Source organism: Branchiostoma floridae, chromosome 4 (genome assembly GCF_000003815.2).
Source record: "Branchiostoma floridae strain S238N-H82 chromosome 4, Bfl_VNyyK, whole genome shotgun sequence".
In the NCBI taxonomy this organism is placed as follows: Eukaryota; Metazoa; Chordata; class Leptocardii; order Amphioxiformes; family Branchiostomatidae; genus Branchiostoma; species Branchiostoma floridae.
The window spans coordinates 2,661,099-2,677,934 of record NC_049982.1 but is presented as its reverse complement, the minus strand read 5'-3'; the positions used below and the strand labels follow the sequence as shown (position 1 = coordinate 2,677,934).

Genomic DNA, 16,836 nt, shown 5'->3' with positions numbered 1-16,836 from the left:
TTACCTGAGTGTGAATTTTCCTTGACCTTTCTACTATCCCAACAAACCCTGACCCTCTCACCTCGCCTATCAACACACCTGCTTCCTCAGTCTATATTAGTATATATGATTAATACAAAGTAAGAATTCTTCATGGCGACCGAGACGATTGCGTATTAGAAAAGAACAGGTTGGTGAGCAGCGTTAGGCAAAAAATGTTTTTTTTTTTTACAAAATTTTCTTCTAAAATATTGCAAATGCGATGCTATTCAGTCTCCCAACTACTTAAACATCTCTCCCTGTCGACGTCGGTACTCCAACAAACCCTGACCCCTGACCCCGCCGGTTGACACACGTACTTATGGGTCTGTAAAGGTCCACAGCTCCGATGATGTCAGTAAATATACCAAAGCAGGTCTTTACTTTAACCCTATTCATACCGGGCTTTTTCGGTCAATCCTGGACGGGGGAAGGGGTGTTTTGAGGCCCGCCCCTTCTTACTCCTGTAACTTATGATATGACCAAATGTTTTTCAGAAAATGATGTAGACATAACATCTAAAGCTTTAAAGAATGTTGATGCTATCACGACGTGATCTGACGTATTAAGGACGTCATATATCTGATTGTATCGGCCAGAACCATGGAAACAGACTCCGTAAAGAAATGTGCATGCAAGGTACAGCATATGAATGCCACCGTTCAGTCTCTCATGGGCCCATTTCACTCTAGTGGCGACATAGAATTTGACGTTCAATTAATGAGCGCTCAATGACTTTTACGATTTTATTATGACTCTTTTTACACTTATCATGTTTTGTAATCTTATAATTTAATTTATACAGTTAGTCAAACGTCCTAGAATTCCGTGAAGGCGTACCACACCTGAGTTTTGTACGGTAAGTTCAAGGTGCTTAATACGGGACTGATGGTTCTGCATTTCTGCAGTAAACTGGAAACTTTTTTATAGATTTAATGATAATAATGAATGTTTTCTGTAAAGGTAGATGAAGAACTTGATCCGGGAAAGAAAGAAAGGAGTTGTCACAAATGAAATTTGTTATTGATTTACCTTTGTTAAAGAAATAGACACTGCTACAATGCCATTATTTAAACATGGATCTATGTGGCTACATAATTCTCCTATGTGCTAAACTTGACATGCTGCTTAGCATAAAGTGTAATGAAACTTCTGTTGACACGCAAGTTTGGCAGAAAGACGACTGAAGATGACAAATTCTGAGGTTCCAAATGCACAGCTTTTATTGAGAAACGTGCTGAGTGTCTTTCACTTCAGCTTCGTCTCGTCGGTGTTGAAGGGCGAATCTGGAATCTACCCGGCTCTGCAGGAGAAAGATGCCGGCCCCTCCTCCTTGCAGTACAGGCCGTTCGGGCAGGAGGCGCTGCTGCACGAGTAGGGTTCAGCCATCCTGGTGGTCCCGGCTACATAGAGGAAACATTGCATCTTGAATTTTATATCAACATCATCACTGGCCTGGTATTCAACCGTATTATAGCTACCGAGTCTCTTCTGTCATCTGCATGGAGGACAGAACAGACTCGGTAGCTGTTATACGGTTGGATACCAGGCTACATTATCACAGCACAATTAGTATTCTTTTATTTCTGAGAAGATAAACAATCTAACCAGTCGATATGTCAAATAATGCATACGAATTTGCCAAATATCTGTTATTCACTATCAAGCAACTAGATATGACTTTCGAAACGGTAGATGTTACAGGTTCTCGGCCGTAGTATCCACTATCGTTCGCCAGTGACACTGAGCAAGACTTGTTGAAGATGCGGTTTAATTCCTACCCATGACCCGATATGCTTGTGACATAAAACCTGCTATTTAACAGGTCTTACAACGGTTGGCGATTTTTGCATAACTTACCCAGGCAGATGAAATGGTCGCCTTGGTCCTCACACTTCCAATCAAACGGACAGGAAACTTCTGCACACAGGTCTATGTCTGCAGACAAGATGATCAAAGCGCTCTAGTGAAAATGCATTTTAGGTACCTTATCTTATCAGGTAAAATATCTAAAACCAGACATATTCATGCCAATGTTTCCTTCCCAAGCGAGTAATAAATCAAGATAAAGATACAGTCGTCCATTGACTGTTCTGTATAATATTTCACATCCCTGCACACATATTTTATTTTCAAAGTATTTCAATCCTCGTTTTTCAGCAGTAGCTCATTGACAAGTTATTTAGAATTAGGTCGTTATGTTACAAGGTAAAAACAAAATACATTTACATACATTTTACACAATAAAGCTTGGCTCCCGCCACTACCTAAATCAACAATTATAGAAAACTTATAAATGCTGCAAAGAGATAAAAGACATTGGATTGTCAGTTTTTTTTTTAATCAGTACCTCCTTGGCAGTTATGTCCTTCGTATCCAAATGAGCAATGGCAGTAATAGTTGTTGTGGCCATGGAGACAGGTGGCGCCGTTTTGACAAGGATTGGAGGCGCACTCGTCAATATCTGTAGAAAATAACATCATCACTAGTATTGGTTCTAAGCTAAGAATCAATACAACAAGCACCAAATGACCTGAAATTTGGTAAAGGGGTAACACTTTATCTAGAGACGTGTGGCCGCATAGCACAGTGGTAGTGTATTCGGCCCGTGACCGAGAGGTCGCCGGTTCGAATCCGCCTGCCGTGTTGCCGGTCTTGTGCCCTTGGGAAAGGCACTTTACACGACTGTCCTCACTTTACTCAAGTGAAAAATGAGTCGTCCCTCGGATAGGACGTTAAATGAAGGTCCCGTGTATGGGGAGAGCCATACCCCATGCACGTTAAAGAACCCCCACACGTGCGATGGTGCGGTGTGCGTTGGTGCAAATCCTTCTGTTGGGAGTTGGTGATTCACTTCAAATCACCCTGGAGGCCTGGCGAACCACTGTCTCGTATCAGCCACATGGTGAATTACATCATTCACCCAGACGGGAGACCTGGCGCATCCCCGTCTTGTAATTAGCCATACGAAAGGGTATGTCACCCCGTAAGGGGCGGTATAACCCCGTCGTGTGTAAACATGTGCGAACATGTTTACATTTGATCACGTCGACCGATGATGATCTAGAGACGTATTTTGACAAAGGTCTTTGTTATGTGTCGCTTGAATACGAAACAAATATTTTAGAGTGATGAATGTTTGCAGTAACTTTACGATTGCGACTTTCTAAACAGTTGATTTCATAGTTTTTCTTTGCATGGTGAAGTAGTTGAATAGAATTTGCTCTCAAATGTTCATTTTCTAATTCCCTTTATTTATTGCTGATTTACTTTCTTAAAGACAAATAGATTATTAAATACATCTCATGTGACTGTTTAACTCCTTTACAGGAAATGTCAAACCATACCCATATTGCAGAGGACTCCCTCATACCCGAGGGGGCAGGTGCAGTAGGTGTAAGAGCCGTTGAAGCAGGTCGTGCATGCGCCGTTGTTAAAGCAGATGTCCTGAGCATGCGCACATGGCTCTGGGTCTAAATGGAGATAATGCAATACTCGACGTGATGAGACGCAAAAATTTGCATCTCACTTTCACTGCTTCTTCAATACCTGAAGCAAAATGTTGAGTTAACCCTATGATATCTGCTGAGACTTACGTTGTTAATGGGAACAACATTGACAACGAAAAGACGTCATAGAATGACGTCAAATGTATTTAAGCTATCCGGGATCAGCCATCTTGGATCGGTAATCTCGAATTTTTGAGCATTCATTTTTCTACATATAACCCATAAATAGAATGAAAACAAACTAAAGTGCGTTCATACGAATATTTCATGTAAAAGAATTGATGTAAAGTAGAATGACAGAATTATTTTACCTACCCGACCTGCACACGTACTGTTTTCGTTCCGAACAGGAGCCAGTTTGCGCCAGGTAGCCGTCCGTGCTGTCCAGGAACGCACACAACTCACAGGAGGCGGCGGGGCCACCGGAGGACCACTGCAGGTCACCTGAGGTAAACAATATTCACAAAGACTATCTAATCATTACCTCCATAATATAAAGATGAATGTTCTGTTTTTGGAGTAAATGCTTTGTGTTCGGATGGTGTACGGGTGGTATCTCAAGAAGCGCTGGATGGGTTGCAAAGGTTTTTGAAAGGTACTGGGTAAGTGGATTCTTGTGTCGGTGGAGGTTGAATTTTGATGTCCTGCTGGTTGACCTTGTTGCCACTTGTTCTTGTGATGTATACTTTGTTGGTCTTCCGTGAGGATTGAAAACATTTCTTTTTTCTTTCAAATCGGTAGAAAAAACTGTATCTTGGAGGTAGTCGTCATCACAAGAAGCCCATTCGCCTGGTAATATAATGTGGCGAAAGTAAATATGGAAGTGGATAAAGAAAAGAAGGAGGGGCTGAATTAAATGAAAAGAAAAGAATAAGTGTCTAGGCAGCGACAAACCTGAGGCACTTGACCCGTCGGCATACGTCATTATTCCTGGCGACATCTTAAGACCGATCCATGGAGACACGTCACTTCCGGTAGGGATGCTATCAGCGATGAGACGCTGCAGCCCGACATCCTTCACATCCACCAGGTGCCCTCCCCTGTTCTGGCACTCCTGGCTCGCTTCGGGGTAGGAGACGGCATCGGAGGAGAACAGCAGGCACCCGTCCGCGTACGCAACTGTGGGAAAATGTAATCACTACATGTATTTACAAGATTATAACACTCGATATAACCTATAGCAGCCAACAACTATATTTTTAGCTATGCACATGTATTCTCCTACGCAGAGAGTCCAACGGCGCAAGCGAACCGCCTGTTGCACTGACAACATGCGGTTTGCTAGCGCCGTTGGACTCTCTACGTAGGAGAATGCACACATGCTGACATCTAACAAGCAAACGCGTGTAGCTAAGCTCTTCTTGCTTGGACTTGTAAGATTGGAAGATTTTATCTAATTTGGCATATTTCTCATAAATCTTTAAAATTAAAGGGTTACAATTAATGAGTAAATGACTCCTTTGTTACTCATGACAAGTTTGATCACTTTTCACCTTTACTGCAAGATACCGTTGAACAAATCGTACCTGTTTCACACCTGTCTCCCACGTGACCTTTAGGACAGACACAGCTGTAGCTGTTCACGTGATCCACGCATGTTCCTCCTCCTAAACACGGACTGCTCGCACACTCGTCGATATCTGAGATCATGACAAAATACAATGATGTATAAGATGTAAAGTGTGACTTGATACAATGTGACAAGTTGTCTAGGATTGCTATACTTTCACTCATTATGTTTCAGCTTGACATTATATTAATTTATTAACTTTCCACAAGTAATCTTAGACCTTTATATTACCCCAATGTATTGCTTTCTTTGGTCACTTACCCGTTTCACAGAGAGTTCCGGCGTAACCAGGTGCACACTGACAGGTGAAGCTGTTCACTCCGTCCTGGCATGTGGCGCCATTCTGACAGGGGGAGCTGCTGCACTCGTCAATCTCTGAAAACGTGCAGTAATTCCTTAAGTTACAGTCAACGATAAAATTCCATTGTTAAGATATAATGAGAAATTATTTTCCTCTAGAGATAATCGTTATGTAAAAAGATGAGGTAGAAGTGGGTTCTTTTAGCTACATTGGTTTGACTCCTAGTTCACAGTGCACAGCGTTGCCATTTACTTCCAAAAAGTCCGGAAAGCCTACCTGTTTCACAGAGAGTTCCGTTATATCCGGGTGCACACAGACAGGTGAAGCTGTCCAACCCGTCCTGGCATGTAGCTCCATTCTGACAGGGGGCGCTGATGCACTCGTCGTCATCTGCAAAATACCGATTGCATCGACATAATGTAGAGAGACTGTTGTTGATCAATGGCAAATGTTTAACATGGTATCCACTGTCTACAAAAGAAGCAAACGTTCGTGTGTCTACTCAATTGCATATGGTATGTAGTGAAAGTAACGATGGAAATATTCAACACGTAAAGCACAAAGTACATTGCAACAACACAGAACTGTGCTCTGATATGTTACTGTCTAACTGAAGCCAAACACCACAATAGACTACGTCACGTATTCGTCCTACATCCGTGTCAACCTGTGTCATAGTGACGTATAACGTGCAGTCTGGAAACTTTTACATAACGCAGATCTAGTTATGCGCCCCATTTACTGTACAGTAACGTATCATAAACGCATTACACCATCATTACACATGATAAGTCATAGACCAATCCCTCCCCCATTGTGTATATATGGTTTTGCTTGTCTCACTATGACTATGTATCTGTACTGTATCCGTATCTATATTGACATACCGGCCCTCCGGAGCAACATACCAGCTTCGAGGGCACGCGGCAAGGCAGCAGCTGGTTGTTTAAGCTCTGTCAAAGAGATCATTACCATGTGCGGGCGACAGGAATCCTGAGTAATATGTCAAAGGTAAAGGCTCATCCGACGTAAACAATCTCGTTTCGGCCATTGCGTGACAATGTGCAGGACGTAATGGCGCCTGCAAAATGGCTGAAATTCTAAACCCATTGGGACTTAACCTTTGATATATTACCCAGAATTCCTGTCGGCCGCACATGCGTAGTGACCTCTGTGAAAGAGCTTATCACGACGAAAAGCCTGATACACCGGACCTTGCAAAGCTAAAAGTACTAAAGCATTCATATTGCAGCAGTTTCACAGTACTTACCACAGGTGATGCCATTTATACAGACCCCCAGTGTTGTTGTACTCGTGGCCCAGGCCGACAGCAGGGTCGAGTGTTGGGTGTTGGCTCGGCAGCTGTTCTCAATCACGCTATTGGATGCAAAGGCAGGTCCAGGGGAACCGCCGGTGTTGCCATGCCAGCAGCCGAAGTTCCCGCCGGCTGCCAGGAGGCCTTGAGCGTCCCCGTACCCCGGGATCCCCTGTAGGTAAAAGGTCACCATTAAAGACCTGCCCTGAACGAGGATTTTCATGCATCAAGATGGCTTGCAAAAGTACGTGTAAGAAACCTGTATCTTGGGAAAGGTTGGCATTTTGGATCTGCAAATTATAGATAAGGGTACCGGTTCTGGCTATTACATAGTGCGAAAAAGAACTATTTTTTTAGCCATGTTTGGGCTGTCCTGGACAGTCTATATGTGTTTTTTCCATGTTTTGATCTTGGCTGCATTGTTGACATTTGCATCGTATGGAAATGATCGAAATAAAGTTTCTAGACATTCAATTTAAAAGTCTAAGTTTGCTGCCAATGTGAGTTCACCACCGACTAAACTTCAGGTAGTTGACTTTTGACAGCCCTTTTCTTACATGTTTTGTATGTATTCTAATGAGAGCCTGCATTGGTGAACTCTCCAAGTAGAGGTTGGTTGGAAAGAAAAATCATGAAAGGGAAAGGTCACGATTTTGCCCGCCAACATCTGCTTGGAGAGTAGCATTGTTGGCCTCTCACCTGCAGCAGGTTTACACACGGAGTGTCGTGGTACGCGGCGTCTCTCGCGTCGATGTAGCACAGGGTCCAGCCGTCGGGGACTCTGTAGCCGCTGGACTGGTCCACTTGTTCCGTCGCCTCCCGCAGGATGTCACCACAGCATTTTCCTAGAAAGTGGATCAACGGCACTTGATATATAACCACTATTTATAATGTCATCGCACCAGGGTTACCGTTCAGTCACACGAGCATGTACATATTAAGTCCATATGCATTTGAGGTCCGTAGAGTCATAGATAAACACTCAGTACGCACATCATACACATCTGTGCCAATATTGGGTATGCATAATGACCCCCTAGTATGTGTATGCCTGCGTACCTGAAACTGACACAAAACGATGGAGATGCGTGTGATCTGCGTATTGTGCGTACGACTTCGTATGGAAATTGTCACCACAGACCTCACACGGAATTGATAGACTTGTACACGCTCGTGTGACTGCACCTTAATGTGACGGATTCGCCAGAAAGCACATAGCTATAATGTAAGGTAGTACAAAAAAGCGCATAGTTTACCTGGAAATATACGTTTATGATCCTGTACGTGCCATATGTACGGAAAAATTTACCTTATAGATATTTTCTAGGTAAACATATGCTAGATATACGTCACGGCAGTTTTACTGAGCGCCAGGTATTGAGGTATCTTTCTGAAGATTTGGCACGTTGGCGGCCGATTTAGGACGCAACGACGATACCAACGTGCCGCATTCCAGTGAAATACCCCTTTAGAACTGTGCCCCTCCAATAATTTGTGCGAACGGTGATGTCGATAGAGACCGGTGCTAGATGCTTATTGTCGATTGATACCGATAAAACATTTATATTAGAAGTTGAAAGGTGTTGCGTTGATATAGACAAACGAAGAAGTATACTCCCCAAAAAGTTCACACTCACCTTGCGATGAGGCCGGCAGACTGGTGACAGTAACAAGCAAGAGCAGAAGACTCCACATTTTTGCCGTCCGTTGAGTTTTGTCTAGACAGATATGTGTGTGCAGCTTGTTCTGTGTGTGACTTATTTATTCTGTGACCCGCGACAGTGGGAACACGCAGGTGCCAGATAGGGATAGTGCTATTAATAACCAGATATCCACGACAACGTACCTTCACAAATCTATGCCAGTTAACTTTTTTGAATGGCCTATCATGAAGGTTCTCCATGAAGACGTTCTGTCAAAAGCGGGAAAAATATAGTTGACAGGAACATCTTGTAAATAGTGACAATACAATTCTTATTACTTCCATGAAATGTCATGGAATGGAGGTTATATTTTCTGTTATGTGTCTCTGTCTGTGTAGATGATTACTCAAGAACGGCTGGATGGAATGGTTTCATACTTGTTGTGTTGGTGGGCTGTGATGAAAGCTCAAATCGATGAGATTTTGGGAGCCGTATCTGTCGTTATAATCGATGTAAAAATATATCAGAAATCCCCCCTATATCTGCGATATATTGGAACAGGCATCGTGCTTTAAGTGTTTGTTACTGGGCTTAGCTCCAAGCAGATAGTGAGGTGATTTGTATGACAGCTGTTTGGGGAACCCCGAGTTTTTTTAATATGATAATTAGTTTTATTTATGTCTGCTTAGGATATCATGGAGATGTGAAGCGTAAGTATAATTGTAAGAAGTTGAGGTACATTTAACGGTAATGCTTAACAGGCATGGATGTCTCACATACTGTACTGCTGATTTGAGTGACATGGTGATTAAACTGCCATTAGGTCCTCTCATCTTAGATGGGTTGGGTGTCAGAAGTTTTATGGGCGATACAGATGTTCTGATTTCGTTACGATAAGGGACAGTTGTTAGTTGTCTCTTTCGTAGCCAATGTTACTTGTTTTTTAGCAGACGGGGTTGGCGCCAAGTATTCATCTTACAGTTGATGTAACTTAGGGCTATCAGAGGAAAGTGTGCATCTCATTTTTGTACCGTGTGAACAGCTGATGTTATGACATATTGGTGGAAAATCAAATCACCATCTGACTAAAGTTGGCCACATCCCTTCTTCTTTCTGAGTTTCCCAACTTCCTCCCACCATACCACTCTGAGGCACATAGTCGAACCTCAATAATGCTGACAACCTTAGACAGTTTAAATGCCAAACATCAAGCTTAAGGAACACCACGCTACCATATGCCGTCGACCTCTTAAACGCATATTACACAATTAAGTGTCACATTTTAATAATTACTAATCAGATGGACATCCTCTGTGTTATTAAATAAATACACCACTACTTTCCCATAACATTTATAACCATTACTCTCAAATACAACCGACTATAAACATACATACCATCCACAAAAAAGCAATAAATATTTCATGGAGGTATGAGGTCCTCGAACTCTAGTTAATAGAAAAGTGAGCTACGCCACTTTAGTTTTGAGGAAGACTGGCTGCAACAGGACAGGAAAAACTTTAATGCATTGAATTTTTTTGTATAAACAATGTTTTATTTCAGTGCATTTTCAGTTCAAATGACTTAAAGTGTCTGAAGATAATTCCTTTACAACTCCATAAGAACGGCTCTGCGAAGCCCTGCCGCTATTCCAACAAACCCTGTGTAACGGCGTAGTAGTCAATAGATTTAGTAGTAGCATAGGTTTAGGTCATATTTCCGTTTCTCCAATTTCCCACTGAAAACAGTCAAAGTAATAGATTTTTACCCATAGTCTTTCATGTAATTAATAATGACTACTATATTTAGCCCATGTCCTCTGTATATGACTACTAGATTACCCATGTCCCCTGTAAACTTTGAATGACCCTACCGCTACTCCAACAAACCTTGCCCCGCTAACCCCCGGTAGTTGACACACGCGCTCTTAAGTCTATAATGGTCCACAACTCCCCCTGATAATGTAGGTAAATATAACAATGCGAGCACAGGTCTCTGTTGTGATACTCGTAATGCGACAGTCTTTCAAAAGAACAACGATGTATATACGCAATATATTTAGTTTAGTCCCTTGGCAATTGCGTTTTATTATTAAGAGCAAAATAACATCTTTAAGTGTGTATTTGCAGAATAAAGAACAAACAGACATCTCATATCTGTAACTTTTATTCAACTCATAACAGGAACATGCTCAGTTCTGCTTTGTAACGTTGGTGTTGCAAATACGAAGCGTTTATGATCATCATCCTGGGCAACTTGCCCGGACCAATAATTAATAAAAAAAATCAATCAATTAATCGATCATTTTTTTAAAGTTTCAAGGACCACACATTTCAAATCTGGTTGGAAAGTGGTTAGTTAGCCCAGCACGAGAACGAGGTACCGTCCTCATTGCAGTACATGCCGTCTGGACAGGAGGCGCCGCTGCAAGGGTGGGTTTCCTCCGTGCGAACAAATGGCGCTGGAATGAGATGTAAAGAAGTTAAATGTGTGATTCTTCCCATTTCATTATTCTTTGCAACGGCAAATAGAACAATAAACTATATGTATATAATTTTCTTGTAAACTTTTCATTGGTGAGTGACTACTTTCTAAGTCTTGGGATTCCATTTGACTTTGCAATATGTTTTGAAGTGATAAAGTCTCGCTCATCTTCCAAACAACAAATTAGGTTTTGCCGAACTATCCGGATCTTTGATGTGCTGGATGTGGAATAGAATAAAAATTGAATTCCCTTTCAGCCTCGGAATGTGACAAAAAGTAGCAAAATACAGCATTACGAGTATACTGCTCATGTAATAGTTTGTTTACTTCAGATGGGTCTTAACCTCTGACCTTATCCAAATTCTCCCCTGCACTAGAAAATTGAGATATAGATAGTGGTTGGAAACGCCAGTCCACGTGGAGTACCTACCAAGACATGTGAAGTGGGTGCCGTCATCCTGGCAGGTCCAGTCAAATGGACAGGTCACAAGAGCACACCAGTCCACGTCTGATGCAGAAACAACAGGCAAAGTACCGTAACGGTTAATACAAAGGCGCGGCGGTTGCAGATTTGAAGAGTATTTGTTTTAAAATTTGTGACATCATTATCGCCAATGTTATCATCATCATCGTCATAAACATTTTCCCCATTATCGTTATCTCCAACATTAACAACAACACATCCAGTACACCCTGCTAGAGAGGGAAGGGGTTGTCATTCTATGACTAAAAAGGACAGTTGAGTGGTATCTTGCTGTCTGCAGTTGGGAGAGCGAGAACTCAGCAGACTGAATCAAACAAAAGACAAAGGAGGCAAATAACGGCCCACCTAAGCGTATGCACTGGAAAAGGTGATGGCAAAAGTATTGATGCATATAGAATTTTGAATAGTTAAAAAAACTGTCTTAGCCTTTTCGGTTCTTTCTATACAGGTCATGTAGGCATATTTCACATCAATTTGGTAAATTGCTTGATTAAGAAGCCTTTTTTGATCAGTCATCGCTCTAATTCCGACATTTTGGTGAATTTCTAGATCTGAAACCTTCATCAGGGAACCAGTAAGAATTGCCCTGAGGAAGGTGACAAACGACCACCGACACTTGGACATAAAACAATGGTTGCTTAAAAAGACTCTTTATTATTGGACATATTTCAGTTTATGCCGTTTTATTTAAGTACAGACAGTGGAGGTAATGATATGTTCCCACCTGTTTCACAGTTGTCACCGACGTAACCAGGCTGACAGCGGCACCGGTAAGAGTTGACGTCATCATGGCAGGTTCCTCCGTTTTGACAAGGATTGGAGGCACATTCGTCAATGTCTGAAAAAGAAATGGAAATTATATGCAAGTATTCTTAAGTTGAGAAATACAAAGTATATTGTTTACGACTTAAAACATCTACGTCTCCTGTGAATAGTGATGACATGTATGAATGGTGCATAATGCTTAAAGTTAACTAAATTGGAAAGAACATCAGAACAGAATTCATATCGATGATGATAAATCTTACTGATTTCGCAGAATTTTCCCTCGAACCCCTCAGGACAGTCACAGAAGGTGCTGGAGCCGTTAAAGCAGGAGGTGCAGTTTCCGCCGTTCTGACACACGTTTGGCTCACACGATTTTACATCTGAAAATGTGAGAAATCATCTAAAATCATCGAGATTGGATCACACGGTTTCTCATCTGAAAAAAATAAGAAAGGATTGTGGTTTGAACCATAGGGCACCTTATATCTTTGTTTGTGTCCATAAGAAAAAAAAAAGTAGCATTAACATTTCAAGACAATCTTTCTTGCCAACAGCATCACCGTCATTCCTTCCTCCTTCCCGATCAATGTAGCATACAAAAAGAAATCTACAGTTTACCCGACTGGCAGACGTAGTTGTGCTGTTCCGTGCATGACGCCGGCTCCGCCTGGAAGCTGTTGGAGCTGTTCAGGAGAACACACAGGTCACAGTGGGAGGGGGGCTGGGCAGGGGACATCTGTAGGGGACCTGTGGTTGAAAACAACAACAACAACATTTATTACAATTGAGCAAAATCAGTAAATTTTCGCCAGGACATGATTTCGCGGCTGTGGAGGTAATCTCTATGTTAAGTATGCGATTTAAACTTTTAGTAACGATAAACCTGTTTAAAGAAGATAATACAATATTCAACCTACAAGTAAGGCGTACAGTTGTGAACTTGTCAAAAGTTGCAAAACATATAAACGTCGTAAAAAAAAAAGAATTAAAAAATATGCTACACAGACATCTACATCTATTAACTTCAAATTTTAACCCAAACTCAGTATTTGGCATGACATATAATAAACAATACTTTTGTTCGCTCCTGTGCACCACGCTGTATTGTTTGTTTCATCTATTGCACCCAAACACCGGCCATACAGAGGTAAGGTCTCTTTTTTTGGTCTTAGACATTATTCCCCACGCAGGGCTCTGCCTTGTGTTGTGTAGGCGTAGATGTTAGTTATGCAGTTATAGATAATACGTAAGATATAATAGTTAATAAATGCTGTACACAAACTTTGTGCAAAAGAGTCGTCACTATAGGTGAGGGTATATACAGCTCGGAATTTCATCCCGAGCCAGTTGGAGGCCCCGGTGGTGGTCGTCACGCCGTCCGTGATGAAGATGTGCTGATGTGCATCCTTCACGTCCGCCAGGTGGCCGCTGTTGGTACTGCAGGCCTGCTTGGCCTCAGGGTGGGAGAGGGCGTCTGACGAGAACTGGTAACATTGTCCGGAAAACGCAGCTGTAAGCAGAGGGCATCGTGATCAAGTAGTGCATGATCATGATCAGAATTCAAGAAAAGAGGATGCAGACATGAAAGTTTGGCAAGAAAACATGTACGTACGAAATATCAGGTATTTCACTATATGATCAGAATTTTAAAGGGTGACGAAATATAAGGTATTTTTCCCTTTTTTCATTACAGAGGATTGTACGTCACTAATACTCTATCTGCGAATGGAAAAACAAACACGCCTTACCGATTTCACACATTTTACCCTCAAACCCTTTCGGACAGACACAACTGAAGTCCCTGATACCATCCACGCAAATCCCCCCGAACCAACAAGGACTGCTGGCGCAATCGTCCATATCTATAAAAGGAGAGAAGGCTTCATGTATTTAAAGTAAGAGCTGATGCCGTTTCCAGGCACACGGAAATAATTTTTATCTGAGTGTTGAGTTCTGAAGGTGGAAGCACTTTTTTTCGCGAGGATACTTCCTCAAAGGTATACAGGTAATGGACCCTTCCAGCCGAACACCATAAGCCCCGCCCCCTGTTCGATCTCGGGTTCTATTTCAAAACCTCGGTCAAAAACGGCGCGAGTTGCAAAAACATGGCCGCCGCCGCTATCAAGCTGAGGATACCGGCTGACTTCGGTTTAGCTTTTGGGGCCTTAAAATCCTCTCAGAACAGGCGGAAGAAAAATGCTATGCATTCTTTGTGGAATGCTACATCCACTAGTTACAGTAATTTGAGGAGGGGGCGCATATAGTTGCGGTAAGGGTGATATAATTTCAGTCAAAGTGTAAGCGGGAGGCGCTCCATAATATTACCTTGTTGGTGGGCAGGAGTGCCCGGTTTCTGACATGCGGTCGATGCAGGTGTAAATCTGGGTACGTTTATCTGTGACAGGGTTTCTACCGCGTTTGTCGCATGCATGGCATGTGCATACATGCTTTGGAGAAAAAACAAATTAAGAAGAAAGCAGCTCGGTCACTCACGGAGAGGGAGCTTGTACCACGTGTCAAATATAAGACACTACTACAAAGTCCCCTAGTGCAGAGTCCCGTCTCTTCTACGTACATTGCTTTACATGCGCATACTGTCCAGGAAGAAAGTAATGCTATGTAGCGCTTACCCTTCCCAAAACAACAATACTCGGTCGGTATAGTCTTCAACAAAAAAAGGCATAGCATTTTTCTTTGCCCATTCCTGTCCCATTAGGGCTGTTTTTGACCGAGTATTCGAAATAGAATAGGGGGTTCTATTTGTTCGATATCGCGTTCGGCTGGAAGGGTCCATTTACGCAAACGTGGTGCAAAACCGTCAATTGTGACATAGAATATGAAGGCATAGTTTCTCACTCTGGTCACAGTCTGTCCCTTCCCATCCGTCCTCACAGCTACAAGTGTAACTCCCCACGCCATCCGTACAGGTTCCATGGGCACATGGGGAGGACGCACAGTCATCTATGTCTGAATATTGTGGACACAGAATATATATCACATGCTCGCGTTAATGTGTGTGTGTGTGTGTGTGTGTTTGGGTGTGTACGATAGATATTGTGACAAATCACTTTGGCATTATACAAACACAATTGAAGAAGGTATTAAGACGGAGATAATAATATGATGCCAGAATGTTATTCATGTAATAAACAATTGTCTATATATACATTCTGCTCTTACTACTTTCTGAAAACTACGACTTACTTTTAAATCAAGAATCGTAGATGGTTATTAGCCAGAAGTTTACCTGTTTCACAGAGAGTGCTAGTAAGATATTACTGTAATAAATCTATTTTATCTTCAATTCAATTCAATTCAATGCAATACAATATCTTACGCCAAAGCTTACCTTTGCAGAGTGTTCCAGTATAACCAGGTGCGCACTGACAGGTGAAGCTGTTCACTCCGTCCTGACATGTAGCTCCATTCTGACAGGGGGCGCTGATGCACTCGTCGATATCTGTAACAGCATCAAGACGGCAGAAAACGAAATGAGATGAATAATAAGAGAATACCCTCTCATGATGCTAAACCGTTGCGGATCTTAATGCTGCCCCTGCGGCTGACAAACTACGAGACAGATGGATTGATGCTATTCTATCTTCGATTAAATGCCTTTAAGTTGAAGCTTACCTTCACAAAGAGTTCCGTAATAACCAGATGCACACTGGCAGGTGAAGCTGTTCACTCCGTCTTGGCATATGGCTCCATTCTGACAGGGGGCGCTGTTACACTCGTCGATATCTGCAACAGTTCCAAACTATATGTTATTGTAAGATGTCTTAAACCTTTGCATGGCTTGATGCTGCCACTGCGGCTGATGAGCTATGGGGCCGGTGGATGGATGGATAGATGTTACCGTAACAACGCTATTTGATCTTCGATTCAATGCCTTATGTTGAAGCTTATCTTCACAAAACATTCCAGTGAACCCAGGTGCACACAGGCAAGTAGAGCTGTTAAACCCGTCCTGGCATGTAGCTCCGTTCTGAAAGGGGGCGCTGGTGCACCCGTCAAAAACTGCAAGGAGAAGTGGTCATGAAAGTTTATGTTTGCAAATCACCTCTAAAGGTAACGATTTTTCTTGCAGCAGCATTGTATTCGTAGAATTTTTTTCCATTAAAAGCCTACGTCTTTTTGAGTGGGAGTCATCATAACCAGGACAGGGAAAGGAAAATAAAGTTGTGTCAAAAGTCTCAGAGTTGTATTCAAAATACGACTTGTTTGGTGCTGATTCCTCTATGCTTTTTCATTTTTGGTTTTGAGTCGTTGATTTTCCTCTTTGCTTCGCCGATATGAGCTAAGGGATTGATAACTTTTCAGTAATATACAAAGCATACGCCAAAAAGCAGTTACTCAAGCAACTGTATATGATTTGGAAATGGTCAGACGTTTCAAGTAGCATTCACTTCCTCTCGTAAGCGACAATGGTTCACGAGCAGGTTTTATACAAGGATATCAATTAATACGCAAATGAGATGAAGGCAACACTTTGGATAGTCCAATATTAATAAGTAACAAAAGTGAAAATGTCTAAATATGGTTGATCCAAATGAGGCAATTAGATGCTTTTTTTGGTATACAAGAGATAACGTTAGCTCATGTATGCAAAAAAAAAATCCTATTTTTTGGCGTATCTTATTACGTGGATGTCAAAATATGCAGAGCATCTCCGTTGTCTAATATGATTGATTAGGATTAATCAATGTATTCTAATATTACGCGTACCGCTGTCCACGTTGTT

At 42.0% G+C, this 16,836-nt stretch overlaps 3 protein-coding genes across 4 annotated transcripts in view; all 3 read right to left on the bottom strand.

Moving 5' to 3' along the window:
• Positions 1–1,243: 1,243 nt before the first annotated feature.
• LOC118413869 (fibropellin-1-like) lies at positions 1,244–8,479 on the bottom strand. 2 transcript variants are annotated; one of them, XM_035817466.1, is made up of 12 exons: positions 8,351–8,478; positions 7,413–7,558; positions 6,669–6,885; positions 5,675–5,788; positions 5,359–5,472; positions 5,054–5,167; positions 4,422–4,646; positions 3,843–3,971; positions 3,366–3,491; positions 2,369–2,482; positions 1,879–1,956; positions 1,244–1,421 (listed from the first exon to the last, which is right to left on the bottom strand). In XM_035817466.1, the coding sequence occupies exons 1-12, from the start codon at positions 8,406–8,408 to the stop codon at positions 1,312–1,314; spliced, it is 1,545 nt and encodes a 514-aa protein (XP_035673359.1). In that variant the 5' UTR covers positions 8,409–8,478; the 3' UTR covers positions 1,244–1,311. The 2 variants fall into 2 exon arrangements, with proteins under 2 accessions (XP_035673359.1, XP_035673360.1); XM_035817467.1 differs by lacking the exon at positions 5,359–5,472 and having other exon boundaries at positions 8,351–8,479.
• A 2,231-nt stretch (positions 8,480–10,710) lies between these two features.
• LOC118412995 (fibropellin-1-like) lies at positions 10,711–12,658 on the bottom strand. The gene is made up of 5 exons (XM_035816092.1): positions 12,619–12,658; positions 12,353–12,472; positions 12,049–12,162; positions 11,271–11,348; positions 10,711–10,817 (listed from the first exon to the last, which is right to left on the bottom strand). Exons 1-5 carry the CDS (start codon positions 12,656–12,658, stop codon positions 10,711–10,713), a joined length of 459 nt encoding a protein of 152 aa, XP_035671985.1.
• Positions 12,659–14,910: 2,252 nt separating this feature from the next.
• Positions 14,911–16,836, bottom strand: part of LOC118412994 (fibropellin-1-like) — a 2,126-nt gene continuing 200 nt past the window's right edge. Inside the window, exons 2-4 of the mRNA XM_035816091.1 lie at positions 15,726–15,836; positions 15,442–15,552; positions 14,911–15,059 (exon numbers count right to left, since the gene is read on the bottom strand). Coding sequence (XP_035671984.1) covers positions 14,911–15,059; positions 15,442–15,552; positions 15,726–15,836 — 371 coding nt within the window. The remainder of the gene's footprint in view (positions 15,060–15,441; positions 15,553–15,725; positions 15,837–16,836) is intronic.